Source organism: Gouania willdenowi, chromosome 9 (genome assembly GCF_900634775.1).
Source record: "Gouania willdenowi chromosome 9, fGouWil2.1, whole genome shotgun sequence".
NCBI classification, from domain to species: Eukaryota; Metazoa; Chordata; class Actinopteri; order Blenniiformes; family Gobiesocidae; genus Gouania; species Gouania willdenowi.
Window position 1 is genome coordinate 15,487,669 of NC_041052.1, and position 18,802 is coordinate 15,506,470.

At 37.9% G+C, this 18,802-nt stretch overlaps 1 protein-coding gene across 2 annotated transcripts in view; it reads left to right on the forward strand.

The window, feature by feature from the left end:
• Positions 1 to 18,802, forward strand: part of unc5db (unc-5 netrin receptor Db) — a 290,269-nt gene that overhangs the window by 265,042 nt on the left and 6,425 nt on the right. For both annotated transcript variants that reach the window (XM_028458242.1, XM_028458243.1), the window contains 2 exons: positions 4,321 to 4,470; positions 15,887 to 16,051. In XM_028458242.1, the coding sequence (XP_028314043.1) occupies positions 4,321 to 4,470; positions 15,887 to 16,051 (315 nt within the window). The remainder of the gene's footprint in view (positions 1 to 4,320; positions 4,471 to 15,886; positions 16,052 to 18,802) is intronic.

Consider the following 18,802-nt stretch of genomic DNA (forward strand, 5'->3'; position numbering starts at 1 on the left):
GTATTTGTTTATTATTATTACTAATTCTATTTTTATTTATATATATAATTCATTTATTCATTTAGTTTTATTTTTTCATTTATTTATCTTTTTTTTCCATTTGTTGTTATTATTATTTTTGTTATTATTCCATTATTCATATATTTTTTTCTCTCTCCATCCCAGCCTTACTCTTATTTGTATTATTATTTGTTTGTTTGTCTGTTTGTTTATTATTATTACTAATTACTAATCTAAATCTAAATCATTTTACTTGTACTTAATTATGTTTCATATACATATTTCTACAGTAAATTATGATTTTTTTTTGTTTTAAAATGATCAATGGACATTGTGAAACTACAAAAAATGAAATGACCAGACAACCATCAAATGCATCACATCATAGCCGACCTAAACAACATTAAATGCTGGTAATTTTCTCACTTTTAAAGTTCATAAATGTAGCCATACTTAGAGCCTGCAGGTCACGAGCTGTCAGTAGACATCCTGACCAACGTGTACGTCAAAATAATCAAATTGTTACATAAATTGAACCTCATTATTAATAATATTTGATTTTTATTGGTATTCTATTACAACTTACTGAAATTCCAAAAGACATTCTGTAGTTTTTAACTGCATTGTTAAAAGCTTCACTTCAAACACAAGCAAAAAAAACAATGTTGTTCTGATGGTTTATTTAGTTTTACTCATAATCAGGACTGTTACTACTTAATCTAATGCAGATGTGGGTTATAGGCAGGATTTGTTTTGGATTGGATTGGAAAATCTTTATTGTCCCCAGGGTGCAATTTGGTTTGCAGCAGAGGTCCATCCAGCAAATACATTCATAAAAAAACAGCGCAATGATACAGATACATATATATAAAAGAAAACTACCATGGATGTGTTTGTTTTATTTCGATCCTAATTAGCTTTACTGCAAAAGCAGTAGCTATTCATCCTGGGGTCTACTGTACATCACAGACAGTTGTAAAGTACAACAAATTACACAAGATGTACAAATAACATTCACACAGAAAAGAAAATAGAACCAAAAAAAAATACAATAACCAAAGCACACATAATACATAACAGCATTAACCAAAATACACACAACATAGAAAAACAAAAATTAAAGTAAACTAATAATTGATAAGAAATAAAAATCCTGTTTGCAAAAATATTCAGGTATAAAATTATGCCATGCATTGCATATCAAGTTTCAACACATAATACATAATTTAATTCTTATTCTTGAGTAAATAGAAAAATTAACGCTACGCATGCTTGAAATCAGAAACAGTTCCATGCCACCATTGTCCTATTACGCACCATTCTTTGTGCCAAAAGGGGGTGACAAGACCCTGAAAATGTTTAATTCTTTAAAGGGGGACACAACAGAAAAACTTTTATCACCATACTTTTGATATATTTAGTTGTAGCGGTTTTGTTGTAATTATCAGTCAGATGAAAATTGTAATTTTTACATTGCTAAGATGCACATTTTGGCTTTGAATGAAAAGATGGCTAATTGAAACAAAAACAATTTTTATCTTTATGCTTCATCCTTTCATTTCAAGTTTTTTCCAGATTGAAACATTTGTCCTTGGTTTTAGTTTTTAGTTTTACGACTTGCATTTGATGAATAATAGTAGCCCTGAATCTATATACCACTTTCTTCCTTTATTTTTTTTATTTTTTTGACTGTACCAATGATATCTTTTTTTTTATTATTATTATTACAGCACACATCCATGTTGGAACTTGAAACTTTAATGTGAATCTACCACCGTGCTCGCACTTTGCTTCTCGTTGTATTACACACACCAGTCGTGGCCCAGTTCTCCATCCTCTCTATTTAAGACCGAGCCAAAGTCTCCACAATGATGAGAGATGACACGCATGCAACATTCAAAGTCCTCTTTCATCATGGCAAAAATTCCATTAGGATCGACGCTCACACACACACACACACACACACACATGCACACATCCACATGCACGGCACTCTTTCCCTTACTCTGAATATTCGAGGACACACAGCATTGAATTGAGAGCACGTTAAGGGTTTAAATGAGCGCTAATGCAAAAGTGGGATTTGGATTTGTCTCACCGTGTTCATATTTGAGATGACTTCATTAGTGCATGTGAGGGAGGACAGGATTAGTAACAGGTGTGTGTGCTGATATGTAAAGGTTATGTACTTTTTAACAGTGACAGTCAGGGTTGGGGTCATTTATAATTGTAACTGCGTAATTGATAATTAATTGCATTTATGCGTAATTGTGATTGTAATTTTTAAAAAATCTGTTGCTGTTGTAATTATAATTAAATTGTATTTGGGTTTAAATAATTGCCATGAAAATTCTATCAAACCTTACAGTTCTATGTACAGTTCTACACATACACTGAACAAAAATATGAACGCAACACTTTTGTTTTTGCTCCCATTTTTCATGAGCTGAACTCAAAGATCTATATACACAAAAGACATGACCTATTTCTCACAAATATTGTTTGTAAATCTGTCTAAATCACTGTTAGTGAGCACTTCTTCTTTGCAGAGATAATCAATTATCTCTGCAAAGGAGATTATTTATAATTGATTATAATTGAGATAATCAATTATCTCTGCAAAGAGATAACAATTATTAAAATATGTTTCATTTCAAGCTTTGTCACATTTAAGAAAAAAAAGATATTAAATCGAGGGGAATACTGACAGAAAAAAGGCTCCGACACCCACACCAAAAATATTAAAACCTAGCCTAACAAGGTAAACAAGAGATAGAAAAGAAATGAAATAATAGATGTTAGATATTTGTTTTTAGTCATTTTTACAGCTGATTTAGGAGCCGGAACGTTAACTCATTCAGTGCCAGCCATTTTCAGATTTTCTACCCCCCTCGTTGCCAGCCGTTTTTGAGCATTTTGACTGATTTTAAAGACCCACAGAATATTTTCTACTATGACTATCTGACAATAGATTCTGAAAGATTGAAGCCTCTACTTTCATCAAAAAAACCCCATTTGTTTCTGGCTCGTTTCGTTCTATTGTAAACAGCCGTTGAATAGAGCAAGTTTTACACAAATCTTCAGTTTCAGAGCAAAAAGCTGAGAAAAACAGCCTTTTTCTAAAAAAAAAAAAAAACCCTGTCATTGACTTTGAAGCTATTTTTTTTGCTTTAGTGACAACTCTGAACATTGTTTCCTTATATATATAATTAAAAAAAAACACTGAGACAGGGCTTTTGATGGCAAAATTATTATTGTGTTGCTATCTATGTCAGAGTTGAATGTATTTCTTACTGTATTTTGGCGTTCCTCCAACTTTCTCTCCTGTCAGTCTGCACACACGTAACTTCCTCATCCTCCCCGACATACAGAGTGTCACTGCTTGCCCCGTTTTTTTATGGTTTTATCTCGTAATCACCACATTATCCAATGAGTTCCACACTTGCTCTGGTCGAGTGTGCGCTGCTTGGAACGTCAATTCTGTACGTAACGCCATTTTCTGTTTCGTAAACGTCTTTCCTTTCTCCTTCTGAGCTACGCTAAGCATGGATGTTCTCTCATCCAAAGGCGTGCTGCTACCTACTACGTGTCACCTATTATTTTGCTATCTGGCTCACAGGCTGGGGGTATTTTGTACCCCCGTCCACACCACCCCTCCTCCCACCTCCTCCCGACACACAGGGATGACCCGTTTAGCCCAGTTAGTTGATGGTTTTATCTCACGATCACAACATTATCAATAATCCACTCAGGTCCAAACATGTTCTGTGTTAGTATGTGGTGCTGTGAGCTGCTGGATACGTCACAAAATCACTCTGTAGCGCCATAATCGCCCTCGTTTCTGCTTCTTCCTGCTTTGCTGGGTAGCGTCAGTGGCTAATCTCTCATCTAAAGGTGCACTGCTGCCATCTGCAGGACACAGTTGGTCACTACAACACCTCACAGCTTAGATATTGATGAGCGACCTCCGCCAGGGTGTTTTCTAGTAATCCTCGTGAAAAAATGCAAATGACGAGTGTCTCGTCAATGGCACTGAGTAAGTTAATTTCTATTAGGTTATTTATTTCAGGCTCAAGTAATTGTGGTTTATTTTGAGATTGTGATTATTTATTTTTTCTGAATTTTATAATTGTAATTGACTTTCTGAGGATTAAAAAATTATTGTAAAGTTGTTAACGTAATTGTAACTGGTGGTGAGAGTTTTGTGTAATGATTCTGTCTCCTCTCTCGACTTTCCTTTAGTTTCTTTATGTTATGTTTTTCTTTTCTTTATCCTTGTTACCCTACCCTAACTTTTCCTCTCACCCCGTCCCCCTGCAGGGAGTGGTGGCGGCAGAGAGGACGAGAGGCGGTCAGCTCCTTGAGGAGCCAAAGACGTTGCTTTTCCTAGCGAACACCTTCAGCCTGCAGGTGTCCATCCAGGATGTTCCTCAGTTCCTGTGGAGCATCAAACCCTTTACCACGTGTCAGGTAAGGAGCACACACACACACACACACACACACACACACACACATACAGCTCGGGCTTCCTGTTTTTTGCTGTTTGCAGGTAATTACTGTGGCACTTCTTAGCTTATCTATCACAGCGTGAAGCGGACTGGGATGTGTTTGTGTCTCTGTTTGTCCTAATGAAGGCAGTGATGCTCAAGTCACCCCCAACTGTACTTTAGTCTGCTCCAATAACTAATAGTCCACACTGTGAGGCATCCTTCGACTGCAGCTCTCTAAAAACTCATCATTAGTCATTACAAGAGGTAACGAATTTGTCAATGCAAGCATAACAATATGACTACTGATGGATAGAACAATTAACACTCACTTGGCCTTTTTATCATAATCAAGTAAAATGACTTTAAGGTTGACGTGATGGAGCATCAGATAACTCTAGCTGTTACTGGATGTTTCTGATCTGCAGCATTCTGTATTAACATAAGAGAGGTGCTAAAGCTCAGTTGCTGAAGAACCAAAAAGAGGGTTAGAACAATGGAAAAAATATAGATTCTCCTTACCGCACTGATGATCTTTGTCTTAAAGCTGCAGTATGTAGAAAAGTGAGATGCTTCACGCTCCCCTCTCCCTTCCCTGTGTCCAAATCGAAACTTATATCGACCCTTACCAGCATCGTTGTGAATGTGCACAACTGTTGAGCTCTTGGTGACTTTTTTCTCAAAAGAGACTAATATAGGGACTTTTTATTGTGTTATTGGAGAGTGTCCTGATGTTTTAGAGATATGAAAGCATGTATCACTACCTGCTGTGAGGACAGCTAGGCTCACAGTCGCTCCTCTGCTACAGCAAGCCCAGCTGCAGACGAACACTTCACATCCATGCTGCATGAATTGTCTGCATGTCTTTTCTCTCCACCTTAGATATTTTTCTCGTAGGTTTGCGAGCGATTTATTCCATCTGTTTTCACTCTCTCTCTCCCTCTGACTCGTTATGTGGGAAGGGCTGCGCGTGGACTCACAGCGGACTGTGTGTGGTCCACCCCACATACCAAGTCAGAGGGACCTCCGTGAGTCTGTTCCTCCCGAACACGTTTGTGCCTTTAGACTGTTGCTTCTTCACCTCGGTCTTCCTTTTCCCGCTTGCTTTGCTGTGTAACTGTCGTGTGTAACTGTCGTGTGTAACTGTCGTGTGTAACGCTGCGATTTAGACTTCTGAGGGAACGTTCACCATTGTACTTCTACTATTGAGCGCGCATGACTTCAGTCGAGCAGCCAATAGTAATGCCCAAAAGAGCTCACGGGGCACTCTGTTAGTAGAAAAATCTCCGATTGGCTGAAATCCAGCATCAGACTCCTGGATTTCTAAAGCCAAGAGAAGGTCCAGATGTTCGGTGTCCACTCAGAACACTCTGGATTACATTATGCTCAAAGTTGATTATAGTTTTTTGATCAAATTAAGCCAAAAAAGAAAACATTAAATACTGCAGCTTTAACGTACACAATGGCTATGATTGGTCCACTCCAAACCGTATCTCTGGCCATTACTTTTTCCGGTCGACATTGTCTTTAAACTTTTTGTGGAGTGGTGCGAGTGTTGTTTCTATGATGGATCAAATAGAAGACAGGACTGAGGTGGCCAAAAAGTGCCAGCATTTTGTTATTACCTTTCATAGCTGGCACTGCCAATCGCAGTCCAATTACTGACTAAAGGTGTGTGTTTTCTGTTGTTACAGGTGCTTTGCCTTGTCTATGTACCTAAAGTGTGTGTGTCTCATTAATAACAATCTATATGTTAAGTTCAGGTTTCGTTTATTCAGACAAGACAAAAATTTCCTGAAAAAACTTGTTCAAAAAGAAGACAATTAATCTCGCTGGAACAAACTATGTGTGTCGTTTTATGGTGATTAGCATCACCATAAGACTCTGAAACATTTTTAATAACTCAGTAATTAAAACATCTTTAAGATGGGCTGGGGAAACGTATCGATAAAAGTTTTCATCAGGATAATTATTCAGTGACCGCTTGTGTTCTCCCATGCTTTCTTGTCCTTCTGGCTTGAACTCATTTACTCTACTCCTCATCCCTCTCCATTCCCTCATTCAGCGTCTCCATTCCTCACTTTCGTCTCTATGTTCTTTCTTTCCTCTCATCATTAACAGCAAATCAGCACACTGATGGATTTCAGCATGGACGTTATTAGCATCTCAGTTACACATTTCTTTCTTTCATAAATCTTCAAAGGAATAGCTTCTATTGTAAATTATGGGGTCTGCATTTTAAATGTCATTAGATCTGTGTATGGCAGACTGCCCCTGCAATTTACAATGTAAATATGCTAATATAAAGTCATTTAATAAAGAAGCATAAATATGGTAATGTGGCGAGAGATTATGAAGTCCTATTATCATAAAGGCCAAATCTAACGCCGTAAAATTTTCATTTCCATTACGCGAGAGCAGATAAGCTTTCTGATGATTAAAAGTATGACATTTTGCATGTTGTGTAATAGTTTAGTTCAGTTATTGTGAGGATTGCAACGCCTTTTTGCACTGGTTCAACTTTCAGCTCCTGAACGCCACATGTGGAAGAGACCTGCTAATTCAATTCAATTCAACTTTATTTATGTAGCACAACATACAACAAAGTCATGTCAAAGCACTGAACAAAATTTAAAGTCTATAGTCAGAAAGAAAGAACCCAATAAGATCCACATGAACAAGCATTTAGCGACAGTGGGAAGAAATCTCCAGTTGAACCAGTTTCAGAGATGGCAGCCATCTGCTTCAACTGATTGAGGTTAGTGAACAGAAGGGAAAACAGAACAGGATAGAAGGTTAGTCCTCCAGACTAGTTGAGCCGCAAACCTTTGATCCGTCCATCCGAGTGTTCCAGACGAGTTGAGCTGTGAGTCATCGATCAGGAACTGCCAGTTCCAGCATCAAGACACCTGAAACAGAAAAGAGAGCAGAGGGCGAGGAGAAGGCACAGACTGCAGGAAAAAACATGATACATTATGATACACTTGTTACTAGTGGTTAGGCTAACATTAAACGTCTTTGCGGCATCCTCCATGTTCTGAAATGCTAACACTACAGACAAAGTTTTGTCTTGTACTGGTCACATGTAGTGATATATGGGGTGGACATCAGTGTAAATGGTGTGATGCAGTGTGAGCAGTATGATGGGTTATACGAGGGACAGAAGTGGGGGAGTTGTCAACAACCCGGCACAACTGTGTCTGACTGGACATCATCCCATTGCAGCTCATTAGAGCTATGTGTAGATGGTGTATCGTGTTTGAATATAATGTTGGTGTTCTACTATATAATCTTGTGTTTTGTTCTGCCGTTATATCCTAAGACCTTTTCTAGCATCTACTGTGTGACATAAAGACATGATTGATTGGCCAAAGTATTGGCACACTTTTCAAATAGTTATTATAAATACTATTTTATAAATAAAAAAATCTATACTTGGAAAAACTATTTTGCGAAAGCAGATTTTACCATTTAAAAAAAGAAATTCAAAAGTAATATTAATCAAATCATAGTTTGGTGGCTTTGAGCAAGAATTGATGATATAACAATTATTTTAGTATTCGGTCAAACACACATAACTCCCATTTAAATGCTCTGTTTAATTTGTAATAAACATTAACTTCATCCTGGCATCCTGAGACAACGCACAATATAGATATTTCAGTGTGTACTCGTGAATATTACACTATAGAGCAGTCGGATTTGGAATTTGAAAGCAGATTTGGCCTGCATTTGCCTTGTGTCTAAACGTAGCATTTGGGTCCAAACCCTTCTTAAGTAGCGCAGGGGGGCAATCAGGGAATTAGTTAAACGTGTGTGAAGAAAAGAAGACTCACTCTTTCAAACGTCAACAGAAAGCTGCTTATGTGGAAAACAGAATAACACAGATGAGTTCTCAAATAAACCCAAAGACACGATCAAAACATGAACAGGAGTAAAACAAAAAAAAGAGCAAATTTGTAAGAGACTAAATTCATAACCCTCCACCTGAAAAGCCCTGAAGCCAACCAACGGTGCCAGCTGAAAACATGATATAAATAAAAGAACAGCCTCTGAACCTCAGACCTTCACACTGTGGATATTTCTTGAGGCTATGTAACACCTTCAGTATCATAAAGAACTACAAAAACTTATCTTGTAAGAGTATTTTTATTGGGCTTTTGCTTCTGCACATATATATCCTAGACTTTGTTTGAAAATAACTGAACAAAGAATGTGGAATATGCACAGAGTAGCAAAGCAACAGCTGTCTGTTAGGAGGATTGCATGTGTTTAAATGACAAAGAAAACATTTAATCCTTCCACATATAATACAGTATTTTTTTTTTACATTATTTCTCTGCATTCTATTGAACGGTGAGAATTTCCATTATCTTCTCTTTAACCTTTAGATCACCTTTGCCTATACATGAGACTTAATCTGCTCCTGCTCCTGCTGTATAGTTGTCATTTAGCCTAAATCAATGGTTCCCAAACAGGGGTACGCGTACCCTTAGAGGTACAGGAGCACATTGTAGGGTGTCCTCGGAAAGGTTTAACAGTTAATTTAAAAAATAATCAGGAAGTGCTCCTAGTACATTTTTTAAGCTTTTGTACGGACACATTCACCACAAATCAATCTGTTTCATAATAAACATTTTCAGATTTATTTAAACTTTAAATAAATATAAAATGTAAATTTTAAAGCACAAATTACAACAATAAAGCACAAATGTGCGGCTTTACCTCTTCAACATATCTAAACTAACTTCACATTTCATGAAACATGTAAACAGGTGTACTGCACTTCTTAAACACTCTCTGAACTTAACAGGACAGTATATAAATAAATAAAAACCAATTGAACATTTTTTTAGGTAAATCAAACTCCCAACAAACTAAATATGAGTTATTACTAAAAAGAAAAATAAATGTTAAAAAGAACAATTGAGCCTTAACTACTATTGCTCGATAAAATACTATATTTTTGTGTCATTTCTTGAAACAATATTTTTTTATGCTGTAGACGAGAGGACATTTTATCACACTTCTGTCAATAGGAGACAATATTTAGCTATATTTTTTATATATTTAATTATGATTGAAATAATCACATACAAGTTGGTATTGGTATTTTTTTTTTATTCAATTCCACTTTAAATTCCACTCATTATTTAGGGGTTTAGGAGAGCCCGCTGTTCCACAAATGAAAACACATATGAAATCATGGAGAGGGTACTTATGATATGAAGAGGGGGATACACATGATTTGACAAAAAAACAAAAGGGGTACACGGGGAAAAAAAGACTGGGAACCACTGGCCTCAATGAAAACTATACACAATAAATGATTTAGGCCATAAGTTATAGGCGTTTTATGTTAGAAATCCTCTCACATGAACTCTTACCAAGAAGGTAAAACCTGGCATGATACAAATCACTCTTGTGTGGCTGCTAGCAGTGAAACTAACTCTGTATTTAGATGGAGGGTCCCTTTCCTTCACACCCATGTTCCGCTCTGACTACAATCGAGAAGAAGGCAGACACAACCACAGATTAATAGCTTTGTGTTTGTTTTGCTTGTCGGAGATGCAAACAGATTTAGATTGATCTCCCGGCAGCGGGCGGTGAATGCTAACGCCTGTCGTCACCTGGGTCGACTCTCTGCTGTACAGTGCTGTTGTTCAAAGATCTGTACACACACACACCATGTACAGTACGTGTTTCAATGACAACCTGCCCTCGCTCCAGCCTCTGCATGCTGAGGAGGCAGTAGACACCAACCTGCTACAGCGGGGCAGGTTCTCAGAGTAATGACCAAGCATCGAGACACACATCAAGTCAGCTTTTAGTGCTAAAGACCAGCCCAGCTTTTCCAAGTTCACCAGCACTCCATTATCTACTGCACAGGGCAAACAAGATCAAAGCCACAAGGGTTGAGTCTTGAGTGAACAAACAGGTCAACTTAAGTATGCAGAATCATCAAAGTCTCGCAGAGGTCAAGGACAAATTAAGTCAGAAATTAACTATACATCAAAGACAACCATCTCGCTCTTCCATGTCTGTTAGCATACATTGCTGACAGCCCCATTATCTGCTATATTTATCAAATGTGTGCTAGACTGAGAAACCTTTTCAGGGCATTTTCTTATTGAAGATGATTTAAAAAGGAGAGTTGGTAGAACATGAAAGCAACTAAGGCCCTTTGTTCTGAAATATATCAGCAGCCAAGCAAAGAATAAAAGCACAAGGACCTGAATTGTTTCTGCCATTAACAGTACGTAAAAATGGAAGAGCATCTAAATTATTTCTTACTCCTATTCATGCAAACATCTGGTGAATGTGTAATGGGCCATACCTTCACACGAAATCCACTTTTCCCAAAGAAACATCATAGGAAAATACAAGTTTTAAAATATATATATATATACATTTCTTCAGCCAGGTAGTTTGTTAATTTGTTAGAAAACCTGTCTTTGCAGCCCAGTACCAAATGGTCCACGGACCAGTACCAAATGGACCAGTAACGGCCAGTCACCTTGTGTTTGGGGACCACTGCGTTAAAGCTTTCGCTTTCAGAATCAGAATCAGAATCAGAATCAACTTTATTGGCCAGGGGTGAATGAATACACACGAGGAATTTCTTTTGGTGACCTGTGCTCTCTCAGGTAGTGTAACATTAAATAATAACAATCAACTAGAATAAAGAAAAATAAATGAAAAAAGAAGTATAAACATAAATATAAGAGTAGTTAGACTAATATGTGCAAACTAAATAAAAATAACAAGATAATAATAATAGTAATAATAATAATAATAATAATAATAATAATGAAATAAAATAAAAATACAATAATAATAATAATAAGATAATAGTGCAGTAGTGCATTGATGACATGATACTGTAATTCAATTCAATTCAACTTTATTTATATAGCGCAAAATGCAACAAAGTCATCTCAAAGCACTGAACAAAATATAAAGTCCACAGTAAGAAAGAAAGAACCCAACAAGATCACATGAACAAGCATTTAGCGACAGTGGGAAGAAACAACTCCTTTTGGAAGAAATCTCCAGCGGAACCAGGTTCAGAGGTGGCAGCCATCTGATTCGACTGGTTGGGTTAATGGACAGAAGGACAAACAGGATAGGATAGAAGAATAGTCCATCCGGGTGTTCCAGACTAGTTGAGCCGTGAACCATTGGTGTGAAGCAGTGTGAGCAGTATGATGGGTTATGCAATGAGGGACAGAAGTGGGGGGTTGTCTACTAACTACAAGCTGAAAGCGCATTTTAATAGGTCAGTCAGTTAGGCTGCTTCTAAACAGGTAAAGTTCCAGACTTGGGCAGAATGGGTAGAGAACCCCTGATCATTTTATCACCTTGATTTGACTCGGTTTGTATTCACAGCACACTTTTTGATCTGCTCCAGACATCCTCTGATGCAGTTGCATGGGCTGGTTGCTTCAGGGCACCATTACTGGAGTAGAAACTTTTCTGGTCAGATAATCAGACAAGAGCACGCAGAAAACGCTGCCTTCTAAACCTGTCCTTTCACTGCATTCAACAAGGGAGGAGCAACAAATTGTCACGCTTTTGGTGGTTCTGATGTCTTGTTTTGCACCGTAGCCGATTCTCCTGCCCTCCCACACAAAATGATTGCTCCACATCACCGTTTACACTTCCTGTGTTTGGTCTGAGCCGAGAGCGTTTGTGTTCACAGAGCTAGAGCTGAGTGCTAGCAAACGTGGTTAGCGATCAGCTAACTCCAGTTATATTTACAGGGAGCCATCTAACATTAGCGTGTTTCTGTTACAGCTAAAAAGGGAGGTTTTATGTGAATATGCTGGCACTATTGCCAATATTCATCGGCGACTAAACCAAGACAAGAAAAACATTTGTAACTCGGGTGAATATTACAGGTTTTTTGCTAGCCGCCTCATGTTAAGTATTTTTGTTACACTAATGCTGTCATGAGTTAATTTAGATTTTGGACCTTGGCTAAAAACTTACATTATGTTTGTCTTATTGCAGTGTTTCCCATCTTTTTTGGCTTTCTCTTATTTCTGAATCCAAGTACCCCCTTTGTCCGACTACAACATTTTTCTTAGAATACTATTTAAAAACAACTGTAGAGCATAATGATGGATTAAACTAGTGACAACACGTTTTATAGAATCTCATTTTGTAAATAAGTGGACAGAAACAGTATTTATGGCAGTGGTTCCCAACCTTTTTTGGATCGTGACCCCATTTTGATATCAAGAATTTCTGGCGATTCCAAAGACATTTTTTTCAAGAATTTTCTAGAGTTTTTGATCATGTTTGAGCTCCTTTTTTTTCACTACATTTTAGTTGAACTAGATTTATTATATTTCACAATTATTTCAAAATTTTAAAAATCTATTTACATTTTTCAGAATTTTCAGGCAACCCCACATGAGGACCCGACCCCAAGGTTGAAAAACACTGATATTAGTGGCTCCTGAATAGAATTATTTCTGGGTTTGGACCTAGGGCGGGACCAAGACTAACACTTGATTTGTTAATTTTCCACCCTCAAGTACCCCCTGTAGTGCCATTGTGTACCCCCATTTGAGAAACACTGCCTTATTGGATTATTGTTGTTATAATATTATATTGATATATAATATTTGTTTAAATTCTGTTTCTTTCCACTTATTTACTAAGTTCGATTCTTTAAAATGTGTATTATCACTCGTTCATTTCATCATTATGCTATATTGCTATACTGCTCTCCAACAGTGGTTCTCACACTTTTTACATTTTTGGGACATGAAAAAAAAGGCTATACTTTTTGTCATCAGAATATGTGTTAAACTAAAGCAACAGAATACACAAACCTTTACACAAATTATAAAGTACAATTGAATATGCCATAAAATGTAAAAATATACAAAACTTTACTCAATGAAAAATGCTTTGGCGTGAATGTGTAGCTACAAGTCCACAGCACTATGAACTACATGGCCAGTATAAAAGCATCAGAATTGAAAAATAATGTAAAAACTGTTTATTTTAATTGGGGGGTATAATATTTCACATGCTAAAATTGTCAATGTGTTTTAAAGCAGAATAACTTGTATTTGAAAGTAAAATAAGGTTACTATACTGTAACATTATTCATTTTGTGTTTACAATGGGTTTTTTTGGGGGGGACACAACCCCTGCATCCCCCTTTGTCCAACTACATCATTTTGCTCAGAATACTGTAAAAAAAACAACAACAGAGCACAATGATGGAATGAAAGTGGAATGAAAATTCATGGAACGAAGAGAATTTCAAGACAAATTTGACATAAATTGTTTATTGAGAGATTACTAAAAAAGTGTGCAGTGCAATACCAATTCCCTTATGTTGGAATTCTGAGAAAAATGTCAGAATTCTGAATATAAAGTCGGAAACATATCAGATTTCTCACTTTAAAGTCGGAATTCTAAGAAAAATGTCAGAATTCTGAATTTTGAAGTCATAATTCTTGAGGAAAAAAGTAATTATACTATGATTTTCATGGTCTGACCCAACTTAATACCTCAGTTCAACACAACAATTGTTTTTATAAACATTTTGTTTATTCATTTGTTCTTTCATCTTTTTTTAATAAAAGTTTCTTCCTGCATTCAAAGTAGAAAATAATAGAAAGAGAGGAGAGAGGAACGTTTTAAATCATCATGGGGGAGGATAGAGATTAAGAGTAAAACTTGAGGTTTGTACTGTTCTAATGTTTGGTTTTCCTGGTAAACCACTGGCTGATTCTTTTCCGTAGAGTTTTCTTCTTAGCATGGCTGGACCGCTCATCTTCTAGTTCCACATCTTTGGCTTTCAGTTGGTTCTGTGCTTCGACCAGGGCGTTCTCCAGCAGGGTCACCTTTTCTTTCACCTGCTCCTCCAGACTGCAGTAGGCCTGCTCCTTTGACTTCACCAATTCTAACATGTTGGCGTTCACCTCCAACAGTTGGTCGTGTTGATGACTTTGACTTTTGAATTTCTCCTGCGCCTGCCTGAGATCGGCCCTCAGAACGTCGTTTTCAATTTTCTGCTCATGGAACTCCTTTCTGGAAACGTCCAGAGCCAGTTTGAGTTGGGCCAGGTCCTTCTCTTGTACTTCCAACAGGTACGTTGTAGAGAATCTCTTGTTTCTCCTCTTTGCACATGTGATACACCCTGGTGGTGCTTGGTCAGGTACCAGTGTGCAGCCTGGTTCACAGGGACTCACTGGTACGGTGGCTGGTGGATGGTTCACCTGTTCATCTTCACCCTTGTCTCCAGGAGATGATGGTTGGTCTCCCTTCATCTTCTGCGTCTTAACCTTATACCAACGAGGTGGCTTTGGCCGGGGGAATGACGCCTTTCCCAATTTGTTCAATAAGGGCTCAAAATCCCCAAAGTCACTAAAAGTAACGTCTATCGCTGGTTTTTGATCCATCGCCAATGTTTCAAGAAACAAAAGCAAGAGAATGTTCAACAAAAAAGTGAAGTTTTAGAGCTGTGAGCTTTGAGCTGTGTGTGCTACTGTAGAAGAATCCAGGCACTTTCAAGCGATGTTGCTTTCATCTCCTGTTTGTTTTCATTTCTGTTGTCATGGTTACAATCAACACAACATTGTAAATGATTATTTGCTGCTGCTTTGTTAACAAATAATGAAATTAAAGAAATCTAAACAGGGCTAAGAACCCCCCCACATCAAAAAACCAATAAATAAATATAAACTCAGGTGAATTAAAAGCCAAGGATTAAAAGTGGATTTAAAGCAGGATTTGAAAGTCTTCAGAGCGGGGGCCTGTTAGACATTGGAGGGTAGCTTACTTTACAGCAGAGTTTCTCAAATGGGGGTACTTGTACCACTAGAGTTACGCAATGGCACTACAGGGAGGACTTGAGGGAAGAGTGGAAAAATAACAAATAAAGTGTCAGTCTTTGTCCCCCCCAGGCATGAGATGACTGGAAATAATAAAAAACTATAGAAATAAATCTATTTGGGAGCCACTAAATCTATTTTTCAACCTATGTGGGGTCACCTGAAATTTCTGAAAATTTAATTAGTTTTTTGTAACTATTTTTATTATTATGAAAACGCAATCTTAAACTACTGTATTTCAATGCTTTCACTTTGTGAATATAGTTAAACTAAAATGCAGTAAAAACAAATACATATCTGACCTCAAACATGATTGAAAACTATCAAAATAGGGTCACGATCCAAAAAAGGTTGTTAACCACTGCATTAAATGCATGAACTAAATCTGTAAAAATCTCAAAGATGAAATATTTACACGATACTTAAACCAGTCGTGAGTTTGGCCATCGACCAGTGCTACGGAGACCCTTGCTGTCACACTTCCTCTTTTGCATCTGTTAACATAGCTGTGCACTTTCCCTCTTCTTGTGCCACCTCTAGGAATTCTCCTTCCCCCAAGTGTGGTGCAGCAACCAGCAGCCCCTGCACTGTGCCTTCTCTCTAGAGAGATACAGCCCCGCCACCGCCCAGCTCTCCTGCAAAATCAGCGTGCGTCAGGTCAAAGGCCACGAGCAGATCCTGCAGGTTTACACGGCTGTGGCTGAGGTGAGGCTCTGCAGCTACGGGAAGTGCCGTGTTTAACTTTCTGACTCAACCTTTGTGTAACCTTCCAGGCCTGCTGTCCACAAGCAGCAGGGTAAGCTCTCCTGAGCGTGCGCTGTGTGTTTAAAAATCCAGCAGGACGCTTGAGTTTGTCTATGCAGAGATGCAAAAAAAAACAATTGTAAACGCCAAGTAAATGCAAGTTGAAGGAAGCGCGTATGCTACAGCAGGTAAGCAGCAGGGGAGCGGTGAGACAGGCTGACATTTTCCAACTGAAGACAGGCAGACAATCTGAGGAGGTGTGTTGGGTAAATCATCCATTTTCCTTTCTATAGCTGCTTTTTACTGCATAGGGTATCATCCTGTATGCTGTTTTAAAAGCATGCAAGTGCATATTATAGTCTTGACAGGAAGGGCATCTTTGCCATAAGGCCTGATGTAAGATGGGATTAGCACCCTCAGACCATTGAGACCCTTACAGCATGGATGGACCACGTTAATCACGGGGGGGGGGCACAAAAGTATAATTATCTGATCCAAGGGCCACATTATCAGTATTCATGTCAACATTTTGAATGAGCGTTGATTAAATATGTGCAGCATTCAGTTAATGGTTTGACTGAAATCCTGCCTCGGTGATAAATTACGGGGGGTTTGTTTATTTTATTTTACATAGAGAAGGTAATAAAATATTTGCATTGTGCAAAGCAAAGGACAAACTTTAGTGCATATCCACAAGGTTCCTGCAGGAAGAACACAGATATTCACCATACTACAGTCGAGATAGAAGCTCTAAATAGTGCAGAAAACATGGGCAGGCCTTTTTTCAAAGTCAGAGCAGCCCTTCGTCTGTGGTGGTCAGAATTCAAAAAGGTTTTGAGTATTTTTGTGTATTCTGAAATGCGTCTAGAGCTGAATATCTTGTAGCTTTTAAGCTTTAATGCAGCTGAACAATCCCTCTGAGGTCGTCTGATGATTGACGCTGAAATGTTTATTGACATTTTTTTTTCCAAATCAACTAGATGTGGAGGTAGATCAGCACGAGTCAATGGTGATTTGTCACTTAACCACTGACCCCTCATCACTCTCCGCTCTGTTATGAAGCTAATCCAATCGCACCACATATCGACTGTAAACGATCATTACAGATTAGGACAATTTTCCTTATTTTTACTTTAGCATTTTCTATTCAACACGTACACATCTTTTAACAATAGTGTATTTTACTATTTATGCTGCGTTCACACCGGATGCTACACGAAATGTCCAGATTACATACAAGTCAATGGATAGATGCTTCTTCCTTGCGGCAGTGCGGTCCGATCCGCACGTCAAGTGCATTGGTCTTGCGAGCGCGCTCTCGATTTTATGCATATCTGCACAGCCGCACATTCGCAAGAGTTGAAAATATTGAACTGCGACTGTTTCGCATAACAAAAGCCAATCAGAGTCTTTGTTGACGATGACGTCAGGCCGTCAACAAGGACACCGGTCTGTTCACCCATTCAACCATGAAGTAGAAGCTGTGTGGGACCACCTGGAGCTGTATGACACGGCCTTTATGACCGGGACCAGACTAGAAAGGATTTGGCGTGGAGGAGAGTCAGCAAGGAGGTGGTAGTAGCAGGTAAAAGTTCTTTCTGTAGCACTGAGCTAGTATAGCATTAGCCGCTAATCACACCGGCTTTTTTCACTGGTGGTTTATGTTTATGAGAGGAGAATAAGGAGCGCAGTTCCTTGCTTCAGCAGGCAGTGAAACTCACTGAGTTGAATGTGTCGCTGGTGGGCGGAGCTTTGTTTCAAACGCACATATAAGCGAATGGGGACATTTTTTGATCCTGCGGACTCTGCTACAGAAGACGCATTCGGTGTAAATGCAGCATTACACTACCGGTCAAAAGTTTTAGAACACCCTAATTTTTCCAGTTTTTTAATTGCAATTCAAGTCATGCAAGTCCAATGAATAGCTTGAAATGGCACAAAGGTTATTGATGAACAGCCAGAGGTTAAAAAAACAAAGGTTTGGTTTCCCAAAACTGAAAAATAATGTACATTTCAGAATTATAGAAATAGGCCTTTTTCAGGGAACATGAAGTGAATTTGTTCTGCATCAATGATGGTTGAATCAGCCTTGAAAGCTGGTGCTACTAATTCCTACAGGTGTTCCAACTTTTTTGATTACTTCTTTCTAACCCCCTCTGTCTGCATAAAAGCAGTTCTTGATTGTTCTTTGCTTTCATTTCAGAGTGCAATGACACAATAAACTGAATCATTTTCAGTAAAAAAAAGAGAAAAATGTTTGGTGTTCTAAAAATTTTGACCGGTATTGTATTTTCACTCCTATTGCTGCAGGAGTATTAAAATTTGGTCCTGAAGGGATTTGAATAAGTAATAATAATTTATTTTCAGGTACCTGGTGTCTGTCTAGCTAAAAGTTGATAAGAACTATAAATAACAAATATAAATGTACACATAACTACACAATATAATGTACATAATCACCATAACACCATTTACACACAAAACTGTGCATTAAAAGAGGTGAATCTCAAGGGGGAAGGTATATGCTTAAGTTTATGAGTTTTATGGCACCAGGAAAGAAGCTGATTTGGTGTCTGATGGTTCTGGAACAGGAAATCATCAAAATCATGTACGACTGTAGACGCCCAAGTGTATGCTCTTGTGCTATGTCAATAAACTTGTACTTACTTGCTTAGAAACTCATTAGTTATGTTTATTTCTTTTTACTGAAAC